The sequence below is a fragment of the Heterodontus francisci genome, chromosome 27, assembly GCF_036365525.1.
Source record: "Heterodontus francisci isolate sHetFra1 chromosome 27, sHetFra1.hap1, whole genome shotgun sequence".
Classification (NCBI taxonomy): domain Eukaryota; kingdom Metazoa; phylum Chordata; class Chondrichthyes; order Heterodontiformes; family Heterodontidae; genus Heterodontus; species Heterodontus francisci.
The window spans coordinates 53,515,139-53,530,117 of NC_090397.1; the positions used below are offsets into that span (position 1 = coordinate 53,515,139).

General features: G+C 46.7%; 1 protein-coding gene across 15 annotated transcripts in view; it reads left to right on the plus strand.

Moving 5' to 3' along the window:
* The window catches only part of shank3a (SH3 and multiple ankyrin repeat domains 3a), a 1,286,992-nt gene that overhangs the window by 1,179,026 nt on the left and 92,987 nt on the right, over positions 1-14,979 (plus strand). For all 15 annotated transcript variants that reach the window (XR_010977672.1, XR_010977671.1, XR_010977670.1 and 12 more), the window contains 2 exons: positions 2,137-2,242; positions 8,626-10,966. Coding sequence is in view for 12 of the 15 variants with exons in the window: in XM_068059355.1 (XP_067915456.1) it covers positions 2,137-2,242; positions 8,626-10,966 (2,447 nt within the window). In the remaining 3 variants the exon portion in view is untranslated. The remainder of the gene's footprint in view (positions 1-2,136; positions 2,243-8,625; positions 10,967-14,979) is intronic.

The window sequence follows — 14,979 nt, forward strand, 5'->3', positions numbered from 1 at the left end:
GGATGAATAGTCACCATCTAATCTCAAACCAGTGGCCAACTGGGTGAGGCACTGGGGACTTGAAAATATCATGGCACATTCCCCAGCAAGAGCCAGAATCTCAGGAAAGGATGTGAGAAAATTTGGGGGGAAGCGAGTTTGGGCATTTTTGAAGAAAACTGCTTTAATGGGCGACTCCGAGATGACATTCTAGAAGGTGTTTAAATAAAGTTTATTCACAGTTTGCCTGGCTTCCTGCGTGTAATAAAGGCTGTTATCAAAGCTTAATTGTGGTCCATTGGGCTTTAGAAAGAAATAAAGACCTTGCATTTATATAGCACTTTTCATGACCTCAAGACATCCAAAGTGCAGTCACTGTTGTAATATAGGGAAACCTGGCAGCCAGTTTTCGCCAAGCAAGGTCCCACAAACAGCAATGAGATCATCTGTTTTTTAGTAATGTTGGTTGAGGGATAAATGTTGGCAAGACATTGGAGAGAACTCCCCTGCTCCATTTCAAATAGTACCACAACTTCTTTTACATCCACCTGAGAGAACAGATGGGGCCTCGGTTTAACATCTAATCCAAAAGACAGGACCTCCAACAGTGCAGTGCTCCCTCAGTAAGGCACTGGCTGTTTTGGACTAGAATTTGTGCTCAAGTCTTCTGGAATGGGATTTGAACCCTTCACCTTCTCACTCAGAGGCCAGTCTGCATCACGACTGAATTAGCTCAGTTGAGCTCACATTCTCGGGCTAGCTCAAATTGAATTTTTAAAAACTCATTCTAGAAATATGACTTCTCTAGCCAGGCTGACCTTTATTGCCCATTCCTGTGCCCATTATTCATTGCAGTAGATTGATACTACGGAATGGCTTGCTAGGCCACTTCAAAGGGCAGTTAAGAGTCAAACAAATTGATGTGGGACCGGAGTCACATTTAGGCCAGATGGGTTAAAGATGGCAGATTTCCTTCCCCAAAAGAACATGGGCTGGATTTGGTTCTCCCCCACGTGTCAGGTTCTATGGTGGTGAGGCCTGAAGATGGCTCTGAATGAGGCCCGCCATGGACCTCGACGCTGGGAGGGCCCAGCCCGATCCTCCCGGCGGCGGCGAGGCTCCATGGCACTCCCCACCACCCCCGGCCGCTGGGTGAGAGGACCACAATTTAAATATTCAAATGATTAAAATTAATATATTTACTTAGACTTATCTGCAATCTTGAGGGCTCGCCGTGATCTTTGCGCGGCAGCCAGCACTCCTGCGTCTTCAGATTCCCGGCTGGGGAAATACGGCACCACACTGGTGGGAGCGGGGAGGAGGTATGTTTGTCAGTGCAGGAGGGATGGGGATGGGGTCAAATATACTTAATGGGTGTAGGAAATGGTGGGAAGGGTTAAACCTTAAATTTGTACAGTTTAGGGTGGGAAGGTCAGACATAAAAGATAAGTGTTTTTGGGGGGGAATGGCAAATAGTTATCGTAATTCTTATTGGGGGGTGGGATAGGGGTGTTAGAAATTTATTTATTTAACTTTGGAGGGTAGGACTTTAAAAATTTCAATCAGGCAGCAGGGTTGGCTGCTCTTTAAAAATGGCACCAGAGTCTGCGCACAGGCAGCTGATGCCATTGCCAAGGATGGATAGTCCCCCCCCCCCCCACGAGATTGTGGGGGGGTGGCAGGCCGCCCTGGTTATTTAAATGAGCTGCCACGCTTCAGATTGCGGCGGCTGTTTGGCCTGCGGCCCGCGAGGGTGGGCCGCCAATGCACGGGCTCTTAAAATCCAGCCCCATGAGTGAACCATTTCAGTTTTTATAACAACCTGACAGCCTCATGGTCACTTTTACAGATCCCAGCTTTTTATTTCTAGATTCTTCAAACTGAATTCAAATTCTCAAACAGCCGTGGTTGGATTTGATCTCATATTCTTTGGATTACTAGTCCATCAACACCAGTCCTAATGTCTCCGTTTTGGCTTGGTGTAATTTTTTTATCTGATTACTCTCCTATGAAGTGCCTAGGATGTTTTACGGCATTAAAGGAGCTAGGAAAATGCAAGTTATTGTAACTCAGCTTGTTGTTGAGTTTCATATAAATCAATTCCGATGTTCACTGTCCTTCTCCCATTAATATTCGTCTATTTTCTTTTTATTTCAGTCACTATTTGAGCGTCAGGGTATGCCCTCAAAGTCAACGCCACCATCTGTACCAGAGAAACCACATGTCCCAATGCCTAGAGGAATGTCAAGGACAAAGTCTATAGGTAAGTTTATCACATTAACATGTAGGGTTTGTGGCTTCATGTGAACCTTTCTCCCCAGTGGGTCAATGGGTAAATTCGGGCTCTGGTGTGGGAATGGCCAATGTAGGACCATGTCCCAAGAATTAGTCCCCAGCCTATGCTGAGTTAAATCATCTCCACAAGGGCATTAGGAAAGATCCCACAGTTGGTCTGTAAGAAAAGGGAGGGGAGAAAATCGGCTTCTGTCCTTTGACTCCCCTCCGCCTTCTAGAAAGAACATACATATCTGGATGGGTTCTCGGCCACGATGGCCCCTGCAGTAGAATAGCTAAATCACACTCTGCCTGAACTCTTACATGACTCACTGGGGGCCCGTGGAGAGGAAGGGGAGGAAATTAGAGCAGATAATCTGACAGCGTCATTAAGACTGATCTCACTCCTGTTTTATTTTACTTACTCATATACCATTTACTCTGAGTCCTATTCACTATTGTTAATCCTGACATGTAACATTTTCCATTGACATTTAAGATTTATTTATTTTTCATTTAGTTTGCTCTCCTCTCCTCTCCTGGGGAGTTGTTTCCCCAGACTCTGGGCACCCCCTCACATCTCTGCCCGTCCTTCATGTGAACTTTGACAGCTAGACTCAGTCACCTGTTCAACTGTGGACATCACTGCTGCCCAATTCCCATTTTGTCCTCCCTCAGCATCCAGACATGGATTTCCCAGCAGCTAACATTCACTCATGACCAGGAAGGGGTGCCCTGGCTGATCCTTCCTGAACTCAACCCAAGCCGCCCTTCACTGGGATCATGTAGTACAGCATAGGCCAGAGCCAGAATTTGGGTCATGGTTAATTTTTGTCTCTAGCTGCTTGAATGGCTTTCAATCCATAGAACATTCTGCTTTCCCAACAATCTCAATGCCATCTGCAGAAATCTATTCATTTTGTCCTGTTTTACACAAGAGATTCTTGAGCCACTTACTCGGGAGGAGTAGATGAGGTGGTTTCTTGTTGCCTTCCTCACGGTTTTTATCTTTGGGCTGCAACGAAAGCTAAAGAGCCCCAAAGACCGTTACGAAAGGAGAGGGACCACCAGCACCCATTGGACATGAGTACCCCCGCTGGGCGTTAAGACTGCATTCAGAGCCAGCACTCCAGTTTCTGCTCACCAGGACTGTCTGGAGTGGAATTTGAACCCTTCACCCTCTGACTCAGGGCAGGAACATTATCCCTGAGCCAGTGGGCATTCTGTCCAGATGTGAGACCACTATATCAACCCAGCAAGACTAGATTCTAGTCGCCATTTCCTAGGGCTGTCCACAATGGAGCTCGAACCCTTCGTCTACTGACTCAGAGACAGGAACCTTACCACTAAACCAAAGGCTCAGTCTCCAGCAGAAGTAAAGGAGTGTAAAATGAACTGACTTCAGACAAGACTTGAGAATAGAATGGAACAGGCTCCAGGTAAAGGAGCTGTTGCAGTGTCAATTAACACCTGTAAGAAGGAGCTAGATAAATATTTGGTTCTTGATTGAACAGTAAAAGGATAAATTCAAATAGATAGGGCAAAACAATGAAGGTTTAGAGAGATGGGGCTGGATTTTCAAAACTCACTGGGTGCGGGGACGAGCACAATTTGATGATCAGGTTCACGGAGGTCGGTACTGGGATCTGCCACCTCCGGAATGCAACACCGTTTTTAAAGGGACGCTGGCAACAAGGGAACAGGTCGGGCATGTGCTTCCTTTAATTGCCTGTTGAGCTCATTGAAGAACTCATAACAAGTCTTGTCAGCAGCCGGTTTTAATTTTTAAAAGCTGGGAACGTGGAGGACGCCATGGGAGCAACACAGCGGTGGGCTATGAGGGCTATGGAAAGGGCTGATTAAAAGACTGCAGAGGCCCAAAAAAACTCAGCTGCTTCAAAAGTGCCACAAAATGGCCATTGCTGCAACTGTAAGACTTGTTTTACTCAGTGGTGAGTGGCAGGAAATCGGAGAGGGACATGAGGCCGCTGGCATCACTTGGACACCTGGGGTTGGCTGGGGAAGGCCTGGTGAACAAACGAACCTCAGCTGAGGGAGTTCAGATGGGAACAGGCCACTCTGACATTGGACAGAGCAGCCAGGATGAGCTGCGGCAGATGCAACCTCCTGGACAGAAGGAGGCCAGAGGAGCAAGCGGGAGGCTGCAAGGGGAGGAAAGCAGTACACAAAACATTGGGTGCACAGCCCAACAGTCAGCTACCTGCAAATGACACAGCATCAGTGCCATTGGAGCCTGCACCTATCCAGGCAGATGGTCTCGGACCTGTATGCTCTGATCCACAATGGCCTGAAGCCTCGCGGTCCCATGGCAGTCCCTTACATCCAGCCATCAAGGTCATCGTTGACCTTGTAGTGTTGTACTAGTTTGAAATTGCAATTGCATTGTGCATTGTTTAGTCTAGAGGCTATGTAGAGCACACATGCCAGCAAAGTGAAACCAAGACCAAGAATGAAGAAGCCTTTATGTTCAGCAGCTGCAGTCTTTGTCTTTGCCTCATACCATACTAAAGTTGGCTAAACCTCACCCGAGGACATCAGAGCCCTGAATTTCGATGTAACCGGGTTATTCCGGGGATCAGCTGTAGACCTATGTGGCATTTCGCAGTCGGCAGCTGATCAGGCAGGTCATGGATGTCATTTTCAGGAGTGGTGGAGACTACACCTACTTTGGCACATGGGCCTGAGCAGGCACAGAGGGCATTGGGTTCAGTATTCATGGCTGGATTCCTCCAGGTGCAGGACATCACCTTTTGTGCCCATGTGGTTATCAAGGCACCCAGCAATCGGCCAGTGAGATCCATCAACAAGAACGACTTCCACTCCCTCAACATCCAACTGGTCCGTGACCATAGCAAGAGCTTCCTCTATGTGTGCGCTCACTTTCCTGGCAGCTGCCATGACTCCTTCGTCCTCTGCCAGTACTTCACTTCATTCCCCCAAAGTGCATGGATGAATCCAAGAGGACAAGGGAATTGCCTTCAAGAGCTGGCTACTGACCCCTCCACAGCAGCCCCAGACAGAGGCACAGAGGCAGAACAACCAATGCCACCTGCTCAGCAGGCCAACCATTGAGCAGGCCGTCGGGTTTCTGAAGATGTGATTCCAGTGCCTGGATCAGTTGGTGGCACCCTCCAATACCCTCCTGCAAGGGTCTTTGTCATTGTGGTGTGTCTGCTGCGCTCTCCCATAACTTGGCCTTCCAGAGAGGTGTGAACCTTGAGGACAGTGAGGCCCTGGAAGGAGACAGCTCATCGGGGGTGGAACAGGAGGTAAGAGAGGAGGAGGAAGGGGGCCAGAGGGGGATAACACTGAACAAAGCCTCTGCTGCACAACAAGGTGGTGTCCTCCTGCCACCCTCTGGGAAGAGGAGCTTCCTCCTCTCCCTCAGAGCCTGTAGCATTAGATCCAGGTGGGTATCTATGTGGGTATCCCATGCCCACATAGGCCGTCCGGGATCCCTGGTGACTCATTTGCATAGGCAACGACAAGCCCAGTGATGGCTGCCGCTTGCCTTTAAAAATTGCATTCCATTCCCCATTCCAGCCTCCATAACGCTTCTCATGCCTCAAATTGGGTGCCGGACTTGTTCCCAAGCCAATTACTTATTGACGTGGGGACAAGACACAGAAACGTTCCAGTCGTTGGGTTTCCAACCCAAAAACAAGAATCTGGCCCCCTCATCTCCAAACCAATTAAGGGTTTATCCATTTCAAAATTGTAATCTGAATCAGCTTCTAACAGGAGGTGAGTTTCTGACCCAAAACCAGACTCGATTCCTGTTTCCCACCTCCATAATGAAAATCCAGCCCATAGATAGAAAAACAGATAGATTGTGTGACAGAACCAGTCACAGATATAAAGATACAGAAAGATAGGTAGAGATGGACACAGACAGAGGTACAGAAAGCTAGAGGGTGTATTGAAATAGAAACAAATAGAAAGATGCAGACATAGAAAGAGACAAAGATAGAGAGATATAGAGTGATAGACAAAGACAGAGACAGTCAGAATTAGATACAGAAAAATAGCAAAGTACAGACAAACACAGATAGAGAGATAATAGGGAGTAATAGAAATGGACACAGATAGATAGAAAGATACAGAGATGGAGACAGGCGCAGATAGAGAGATACAAAGCCCTAGAGGGAGAGAGAGAGACAGATAGAGAAATAGAGATACATCAGATGGAGAGATAGAGGGAGAAAGATAAAAATAGAGACAGAAATATAGGGGAGAATTTTCCCAGGCAAGGGGAAGTAGGTTTGCATGTAAGGAGTTAAATCCCCTAAAAGTAATGATGGGTCGGGATCCTCACATTATTCTGCCCACTTCTGGGGTGGGGTTGAAGGTGAGTGTGGAACCCCCTTGGATCAGTCGGAGAAGTATTTAAGGTACTTAAAAAGCCAATTAAGAATTGTTTTAACCCTCAATTATGGATTTCACAGCCAGAGCACCTGACTCCTGACCTGTAGTCAACCGAGGCGGATGCACAGCGGGAAGAGCTTCTTTCCTGAAACTGACAAGCTGGGACAGCTTTGATCAGTGAAACTGAAGGGCTCCAGCCATGGCCAGGGGAGAGGCTGCTGTTCAAAGTACTTCATCTCTCAGAGAGTGCTATCAGTGCTTGACAGGTGAATGCCGACTTCTTGGAAGGCATGTCACCTGTCTAGCACTTCACTCCCTTCAGCTGCATTTCCCTGCTGTCAGCCTTCAGAATGGCATGGGTGCTGCAGATGCAGCTCCACCTTGCAACTGTGCTGAGGAGCAAGAGGAGAAGCAACACTACCAACAGCAGCAGCAGGAGCAACAGCAGCAGCAGCAGCTGCTTTCTCCTCAGCCACAGGGCATAGCAGATGGACACTGCGATTCAACTGGAAGGAGGTGAGACCCCCTACACAGGATCTACAGGCAGAGGATCCGCTCTCCCAACATGGCTGAGCACTAGTGCATCAGGAGACTCAGGCTGTCACAGGAGGTCGCTGCTAACATCTGCAGCCTCCTGGAACAAGACCTACTTCCCAGTGGAGCAGGTGGACACGTATTGCCAGTGGCCAATAAGATGCCTGCCACTGGAGGGCCAACCCCCCACCCCACCAACCTCCCCACCCCCTGTATCTCTGCCTCTCACCAAGTTGTGTGCTCTCCTCCTGCAAGGAGAGAAAGCAGAGAGGTGTGAGTATTCGTAACTGCTTGTGTGGAGAGGAGGGCAGGACAATATTTGTGGAAGGTGACTGTGAGGCATGAGTGTGAGAAGGCAATAGGATGAAGGTGAGTATGAGTGTTGGTTGCTCAGATGGCAGTGTGAGGTGCCTGCAGAGGGAGGAATGAATGGAGCTGCAAGGTGTATTGTCTGAGAAGTGCTGTACTGGAGAATGTTGGGACATCAGAATGTGGGGCTTGACATCTGAAAGTGTTATGTCACTCAACTGACTTGCCCTCCTGAGGTCCTGGATCCTCTTGGTGCACTGTCTCCAGATTCAAGGAACCGCATTTCTGCTGCTGACTTCCTCGACCACTTCCATCCACATCAGCTTGTTTGGAGAGGCTGTCCCCTTCCTCCTATGCTTGGCAGAGCTCATCTCACTGCAGATCCTTGGATGCCACAGCAGGACCTTCATGTAAGAGTGAGAGACCTGGGGAGCAGCCTTCCCAGGTCTCCTGTCCATGGATGCTGCAGCCTCAAAAATCCAAGTGCTGGTGAGCCATTATAACCCATGCCAGGGACCCTTTAATTATAAATCGTTCCTTTGACAGAATGGGCGCATCATCCCGCCCACCTGCCCTGATTGGTTGGGGAACCTGGAGGTGGGATACTAATGCCGTACCTCAGAGAAAGAGCCTCGGCAAAGCTCGCCAATAGTAAATTGGGTTCCCGACACGCAAATAGTTCCATCGTTTCGGCAGGAACTAAGTCCACAAAATTCTGCCCATAGTGACAGAGTGATAGCTGGAGAGGTAGGGAGATTGTGCTGTTCAAGCTCTACTCCAGGACTTGAACACATGATCCATACTGACACCCCAGTGCAGTATTGAGGGAGTGCCACACTATTGTAAGTGCCTTTCTTCATCTGCCAGTTGCTGTGATTTAAGTGGGTGTCAATGGCCCCCAGGGCACAAGTGGAAGAAGAGCAGGAAGTTCTCCCAGTGGCCTGGTTCACCAAAAAAGTTAAAGACTCACTATTGTCTCTGGTTGTGAGATCTTGCTGCGTACAAACATGGCTGCTTGATTTGCATAAACGACAATGTTCACTTTACTTTCTAATAATTCATTGCCTGCCTAAGAATTTGCTGAGAGAGTTCTATGACTCTAAGGTACGGGTAAATTACAAAATACTTTTATCATGTATACAGGAGCTTCTGAGGATGATAAACTGTCAGTCTCAGCCATGGAGGGAAGGTTTTCACGCAGCACGTCCATGCAAGACACTCTTCGGGAAGGACTGGGCATACCCCCACCTCCTCAGATAGCGCCTCCCCCACCACCGTCTTCATACCTTTTAGATACGGGCCCTCCTCCTCCTTTCTCTCCACCCCCTCCCCCAGGACGAACTTATGACAATGTACGTTCCAGCTTTAAGCCCAACACAGAAGCGAAAATTCATGGGGGACAGCAGACGGTGACAACAGCAGAAGTCTATGAGCCAAGTCGAACTCCTGTGCCTCCAGTAGAGAGGCAGAAAAGGGCCAGGTCAATGATAATCCTGCAGGATTCGTCCTACTATCCCATAGAGCCAACAGACATCCTGTGGCCCAGTGCCTCACCAACCCCTCAAGAAAAAAGCAAACGGAAGGCAAAGATAGTCGACAATCCATACGCAAACGTGGGCCAGTTCAATGTGGGCCTTTTTGCCCCAACGAAGCCACTTCGTAAGAAAAGCCCTCTGGTCAAGCAGTTCCAGGTCGAAGACGCAATAGAGAAAGCATCAGCAGCTGGCTCCTCTGTGGCTGGCAAGGAGTTATTGGCCAGGAGGATAGCACAGCACTCTGGAAAAGAGTATGAGCAGCAGCGAGAGGGAATTAGCAAAGCACAGGAAGACGGGCAGGATCTGGCCAGCCCCTTTGCTGTTGCCATTGCAGGAGCAGTACGGGACCGAGAAAAAAGGTTGGAAGAGAAGAGGAAATCAACAGTCTTCCTTTCTGTAGGTGCCATTGAAAGTGACACAGCACCCAACATCCCAGCTCTGCAACAGTCCAGGTCAGTTGACGAGAGACTGCTGAGTAGCAGTGACAGGTCTCTCCGATCACCAATCCCTTCACCTGTTCCCTCTTTAAGACCACCAGCAAGCACACCTGTGACTTTTATACATCCCCTCACAGGGAAGCCGCTGGATCCCAACTCACCACTGGCACTTGCGCTGGCCGCAAGGCAGCGGGCACTGGTCGCCGAAACGCAGCACCAGCGGGCAGCCGGAAGCAATGAAACTGTAAAAGCTCAGGAGAGAAATGCCTCTCTGTACTTGGAGAGCCACAGCAAAGAGGCAAAGAAAACAGAAACTGAGGGCCTAACATCACCTCCCTTCTCGCCAGAGGCCAAAGCAGGCTACAGTCCAACATCTGGGGTGCCAGTAACTGCAAAACACCAGTGGGGAATGCCAACCACCATGAGGAAAGAAGTAGAAACCAGACCAGGGCAGATAGAAAAGACAGAGAGAGAAGAGAAGCGAGTGGAAGAGAAAAAAAGTATGCTTATCAACATAGTGGATACATCACAGCAGAAAACAGCAGGCCTAATGATGGTCCACGCAACAAGTAATGGGCAAGAGTCAGAACTTCAAGATATTCCAACTACTGCCTTGAAGCCATCACCACCACAGCCTCTACCGTCCCCTACCGAGACACAAGCTTCCCAGCCGCCCAGTGCTGTTTCTGAGCCCCCACCTACTGAAGCACCTGGGAAAACCCAAACTCAAGGAAGCTCTGATGAAGATGTGGAACCATTTGCCATTTCTCTCCCTCCACTGTTGTCCTCAAGTGATGAGGAAACAAGAGAGGAACTTGCAAAGATTGGGCTTGTGCCACCTCCTGATGAATTTGCAAATGGCATCTTCATCCAAGCCGAGGCTGAGAAAACTGCCAGCCATCCCAGTAGATCTCCAACAGCAGCACCTTCAGCTACTGGCATTTCACCCTCAGGGAAGCCTTCAGATGCCCCACCTTCAGAAGCAAGTGTGGACTCAGGCGTAGAAGAAATAGACACGAGAAGCAGTAGCGATCATCATTTGGAAACCACAAGCACGATTTCAACCGTCTCCAGTATGTCAACATTGTCGTCGGAGAGCGGAGAGCCCTTGGACACCTACACATCATTTGCTGATGGACAGACCTTCATACTCGAGAAGCCTCCAGTGCCTCCAAAGCCAAAGCTAAAGTCCCAACTCAACAAAGGGCCAGTCACATTCAGGGACCCTCTCTTGAAGCAGACCTCAGACAGTGAGCTTGTTGCCCAACACCAGCCGTCCGCGCTGCCCCCCGGCGTAGGACGGTCCCGCTACCTCATACAGAGAAAGTCCAAGTTGTGGGGGGATGCCGTTGAGCCTAGGCCCATTCAGATGGTCGAGGGCAGCAAACCCACTGTAATAAGCGAGCTGAGCTCCAGGCTGCAGCAATTGTCTAAGGATACTCACTCACTCGGGGACGAGCCCTCAACAGCCTCTCTAGAAATAGGAAAGAGGTCACCTGTTGTCACTGCACGGTAAGGCTGAATTACCAATCTCTCAGTGTAGAAGTGCTAGTGTTTTCTCAATGCCCAAAGAACGTGATCATTTTTCTCAGTACCCTTTCCAGAGCTTATTTTTAAAAATGAATTGCTTTTCAAATATTCTATGGTTAATGTTTCCTGGCATGAGCAGCATTCCTGATGCATTTAAACCAGCAAATAAAGAGCTTTCAGTTAATGAAGATGGAGCGATAAATGAGACAATAACATCTCCTATCCCCAGGGTATACTAACTGACAAGTTTCAAAGGTTTTCAAAATGAGATTTGGAAAGAAAGTTTGGTGCACTATATCACCTAGGAAGAGTGTCTGTGTAAAAGTTAATGAGGGCTGCTACTGAATTAAGCAAATTCAAATGGCAATTGCTTGGTGATTGTGCGAATAATTCTCTTTCATTTGAGGAAAGCAGATGCTGGAACTCTGAATATGTAAGAATTGGAACATTTAGATTGCTTGGTTTTGGAGCATAGAGACAGTGAGCATGCACAATGCAGTCAGGTAAAGAAGAATTATATTAATCACCAGAGTCCGACTTCAGGATCCCCTTTACAGAATTAGATCGAAGTGTCAGGGGACATACAGTGATGGGACATGGGCAGAGTTTCCAGTCTTGTGTTGTGTTGTATAGCATTTTGTAATCAGGTCAAGAAAAGGCCTTCAGACTCGTCTGCACGAACCTTACTTCTAAATTTATGTCTCCCCATATTCCCCCTTACCTTCTTTGCCTCCTTACCCCACACAATTATACACAACACTGTAGATGAAGTCTCACCAAGGTCTTATATAAACCTTATATAAAGTGTCAACCATGGCTCAGTTGGTAGCACTCTCTGTGAGTCAGCAGATTGGGGATCCCACTCCAGAGACTTAAGCACACAAAAATCTTAGCTGGCACTCCAGTGCAATACTGAGGAAGTGCTGCTGCACTTTCTGAGGTGCTATATATACACTCTCCACCCCCACCTGAAGCCATGTTATCTTCTGGGAGAGCTAAAATAACAGATAAAAACCCAAGCCAATTTGGGGGGAAAATGTGGGAAATTCCTCTCCAACCCCACTTAATCAAAAGACTTGGAAACCCAAGTTGTTGTGCCTATTATGCACTTACTCTTAAAGAATCCGTGGAATCCAATTGGTGAAAGGTATATCGATATTTTATTCACACACTAAATCATCAAATACAAGCTCTCACTACTGGTACAGTATCAAAACTCATCAAAGTACAAGCTTTCACTGCTTGCACAATATACTACCCGTCAAGACACGAGGTGATCAGTCTCGGACTTACGGCTGCTGTTCTGTTCTCTGAGCCCCTGGCTCAGGGTATCTTCTTGAGTGTTCTTCCATGGGGTTCTCGTACCTTCCTCAGTTTCAGTCAGGGGTTAAATCTTGTTTCCAAGACCCGCGCCTCTTACTTACTCATAGGGGTCTGGTATACTGACATAATGATAATTCCTTATTTGGCTCAGTGAGAACCTGTTCAAAACTTCACTGTTTTCCATTATCTATTATGAGTCAAATCTTATCTCGTATCCATGACGACCCCCTTTATCTGCTACGTGCAAAGACAGGGTCTGGTATCATCAATATGTCTTATCTATACTGTTTTCAATTCCTCAGCCATCTGTGTGCTATGGCCCCTTTCTACTTATCCTCCCTATGCTTTAACATATTATTTATTGTTGTGTGACTAACCCCTTTGTTTCAACTAAGTTTTTATGTGTTTTTGCTGGGTCTACAATCCCCCCTTTGATCCTGCAGGGCTATGCCCAAGGGATCACACCCTCATGTCTCTTAGGTAGTACACTTGTGCAATTACAATTTCATTTTCAAAGCAAAAGCATAAGCAGTGTAATGTTAAAGAAAGCACAATTTAAACATCACTATTACATAATCAGTCAATTGTGCGAACATAATACAGTCGCAATTTCATTCTTAGAGTATGTTGATCATTCATTAATTCATTTTCAGTATATATGAATAGGTTATACAATTACCCTCGTATTACATAACTAATTGTCTATCTTTTATAGAGCAAGTTCAAATACTGATTGCCTTTAAGGCATTCATACATCCTCTCACATTGCCTAATTAATTTCTTAAGTTTCCAAATTAAGTATGTGACAAATATCACCATGATACCCAAAACCACTATCAGGACATGGGAGATAATTCTAAACCAGTGGTGTATCTGCACTTCTGACCCCCAGTTCCATACGTCCTCCCACCAGGTAGAATTGTTTATCTCGTCAATCTCATCTTGTAGCTTCTTCGACTGTTGTTCCAGATTGTAGTATGCTACAGCAATGGCTGCTAGCTGCTGTCTCTCTTTACCCAAGCGGGTGGGCAATGGCTGAATAGTATATTCATATTCCCGGAGTTAATTTGTCAAATCCTCCTTAATACTTTCTGTCACAGTTATCGTTTCTGTCTTTCGTTTATCTATGTCTACCAACTCCATCTTTCCTACTCTGGTTGGTATTTGTGGGTTGAAATAAAACATACTGTTGCTCACCAGACAAGTCCGGTTATGTCCATATGGTAGTCCTCCGCCGTGGTGGTTAAGCAATATCTCCTCTTTCCCATATAGGCCACATGGGTTAGCCCTGACAATGCTTTCCTAGTTTCCATGGTGCAATTTACAGTGACATTAAATCCACATTTTGATTCTGCTGTTTTATATATAGGATGAGGACCTATGACCACCTGGTTTTCCAGACTACACTCAGACAATGTTGTTCCAACTACCTCTTTTCCAATTTCCACAACATAGGGTAAAATATCATTGTATTTTATGTAATCTTTTCCCCTTATCACCCCTATATTTTCTACTTTGTATAATTGCATCCCTAACTTATCTCTCAGAATTACAGGTATTCCCAATACTACTCCAATACTCATAGATCTTGTACTTACACACTCCTGACCCTTCCATACCTTAACAAGTTTTCTGAGTTGGCACCTGGTAATTTTATCATTTGCCTGACTAGCTAAGTACTCCAACCGGGCGTCATTGATCCAAACTGGTACCTGTCCCGCATCAATTTGCCTCAAATTTTCTTGAGTTTGTTCTAACATCCACGAACCATATGTACTGCAAACACTTTCATTATTTGAAATGTCATGGACCTCCTTTACCTTTTCTATTATATCGTTATTAATGTGAGCATGACCTTCCAGTACTCTCTCCAGTCCTGTCACTGTTTTCGTCGGATCCCATCCCACTTTAGCTACACCCCTCTGTCCCTTTTGTTCCTTTTTCAAAATATCCTTTACTAGCTGACTGCGAGTTCTAACCTTCTGGTCCACATTTTCCAAATCTATAGTATTAACAATTGAAGTTCCTGTATTAAAGACTGTGGCTACATCATTCACTAAACTACGTTTACATCTCTTTCCCTTTATTATTCCCTCATTACCAAATTCTTGTCTCAGCAATTGTTGCAGTAGTACCTTGTACAACTCTCAGGTCTTCTCAGGGCACCAGCCAGGTAGCTGGATATCTGAGATATTTAATATTACCGATACCAACTCATGCTGTATATTATAATATACAATTTTATTAGTTTTTATTATTGCAAGTCCATTTTCTGGTCCTGCAGTTAAGGCAGGGCAAGGGAGATCAGTCACTTGTGGCTGCTGGATTGTAACCCTACTCGTTAGTAATTCAGATGTGGGGTTAACCGTGGTGGTTGGAGCTTCTAGCCCGATTACACTCACGACCTGGAGTAAGAACTGTCCTTTTTTATTTTCCCCAGTTTTGATTTCTGGCTCTTTCCCATGTACACCTCGCAATGATTTTGACACAACAGGTCCCCTGAGGGCCTTTGCTGTCAAAACCTGACATTCATGGGGTTCGCCCTGGTAGATTAAATTATCCGCCAGGCATGTAGTAGTTCTTGCCTTTTTTACTGAAGTGTCTCTGCCTTGCAAGAGTAAGGTCCAGCGAGCAATACCATTCTGACTAACATTACCGTCCTTCAGTCGTCC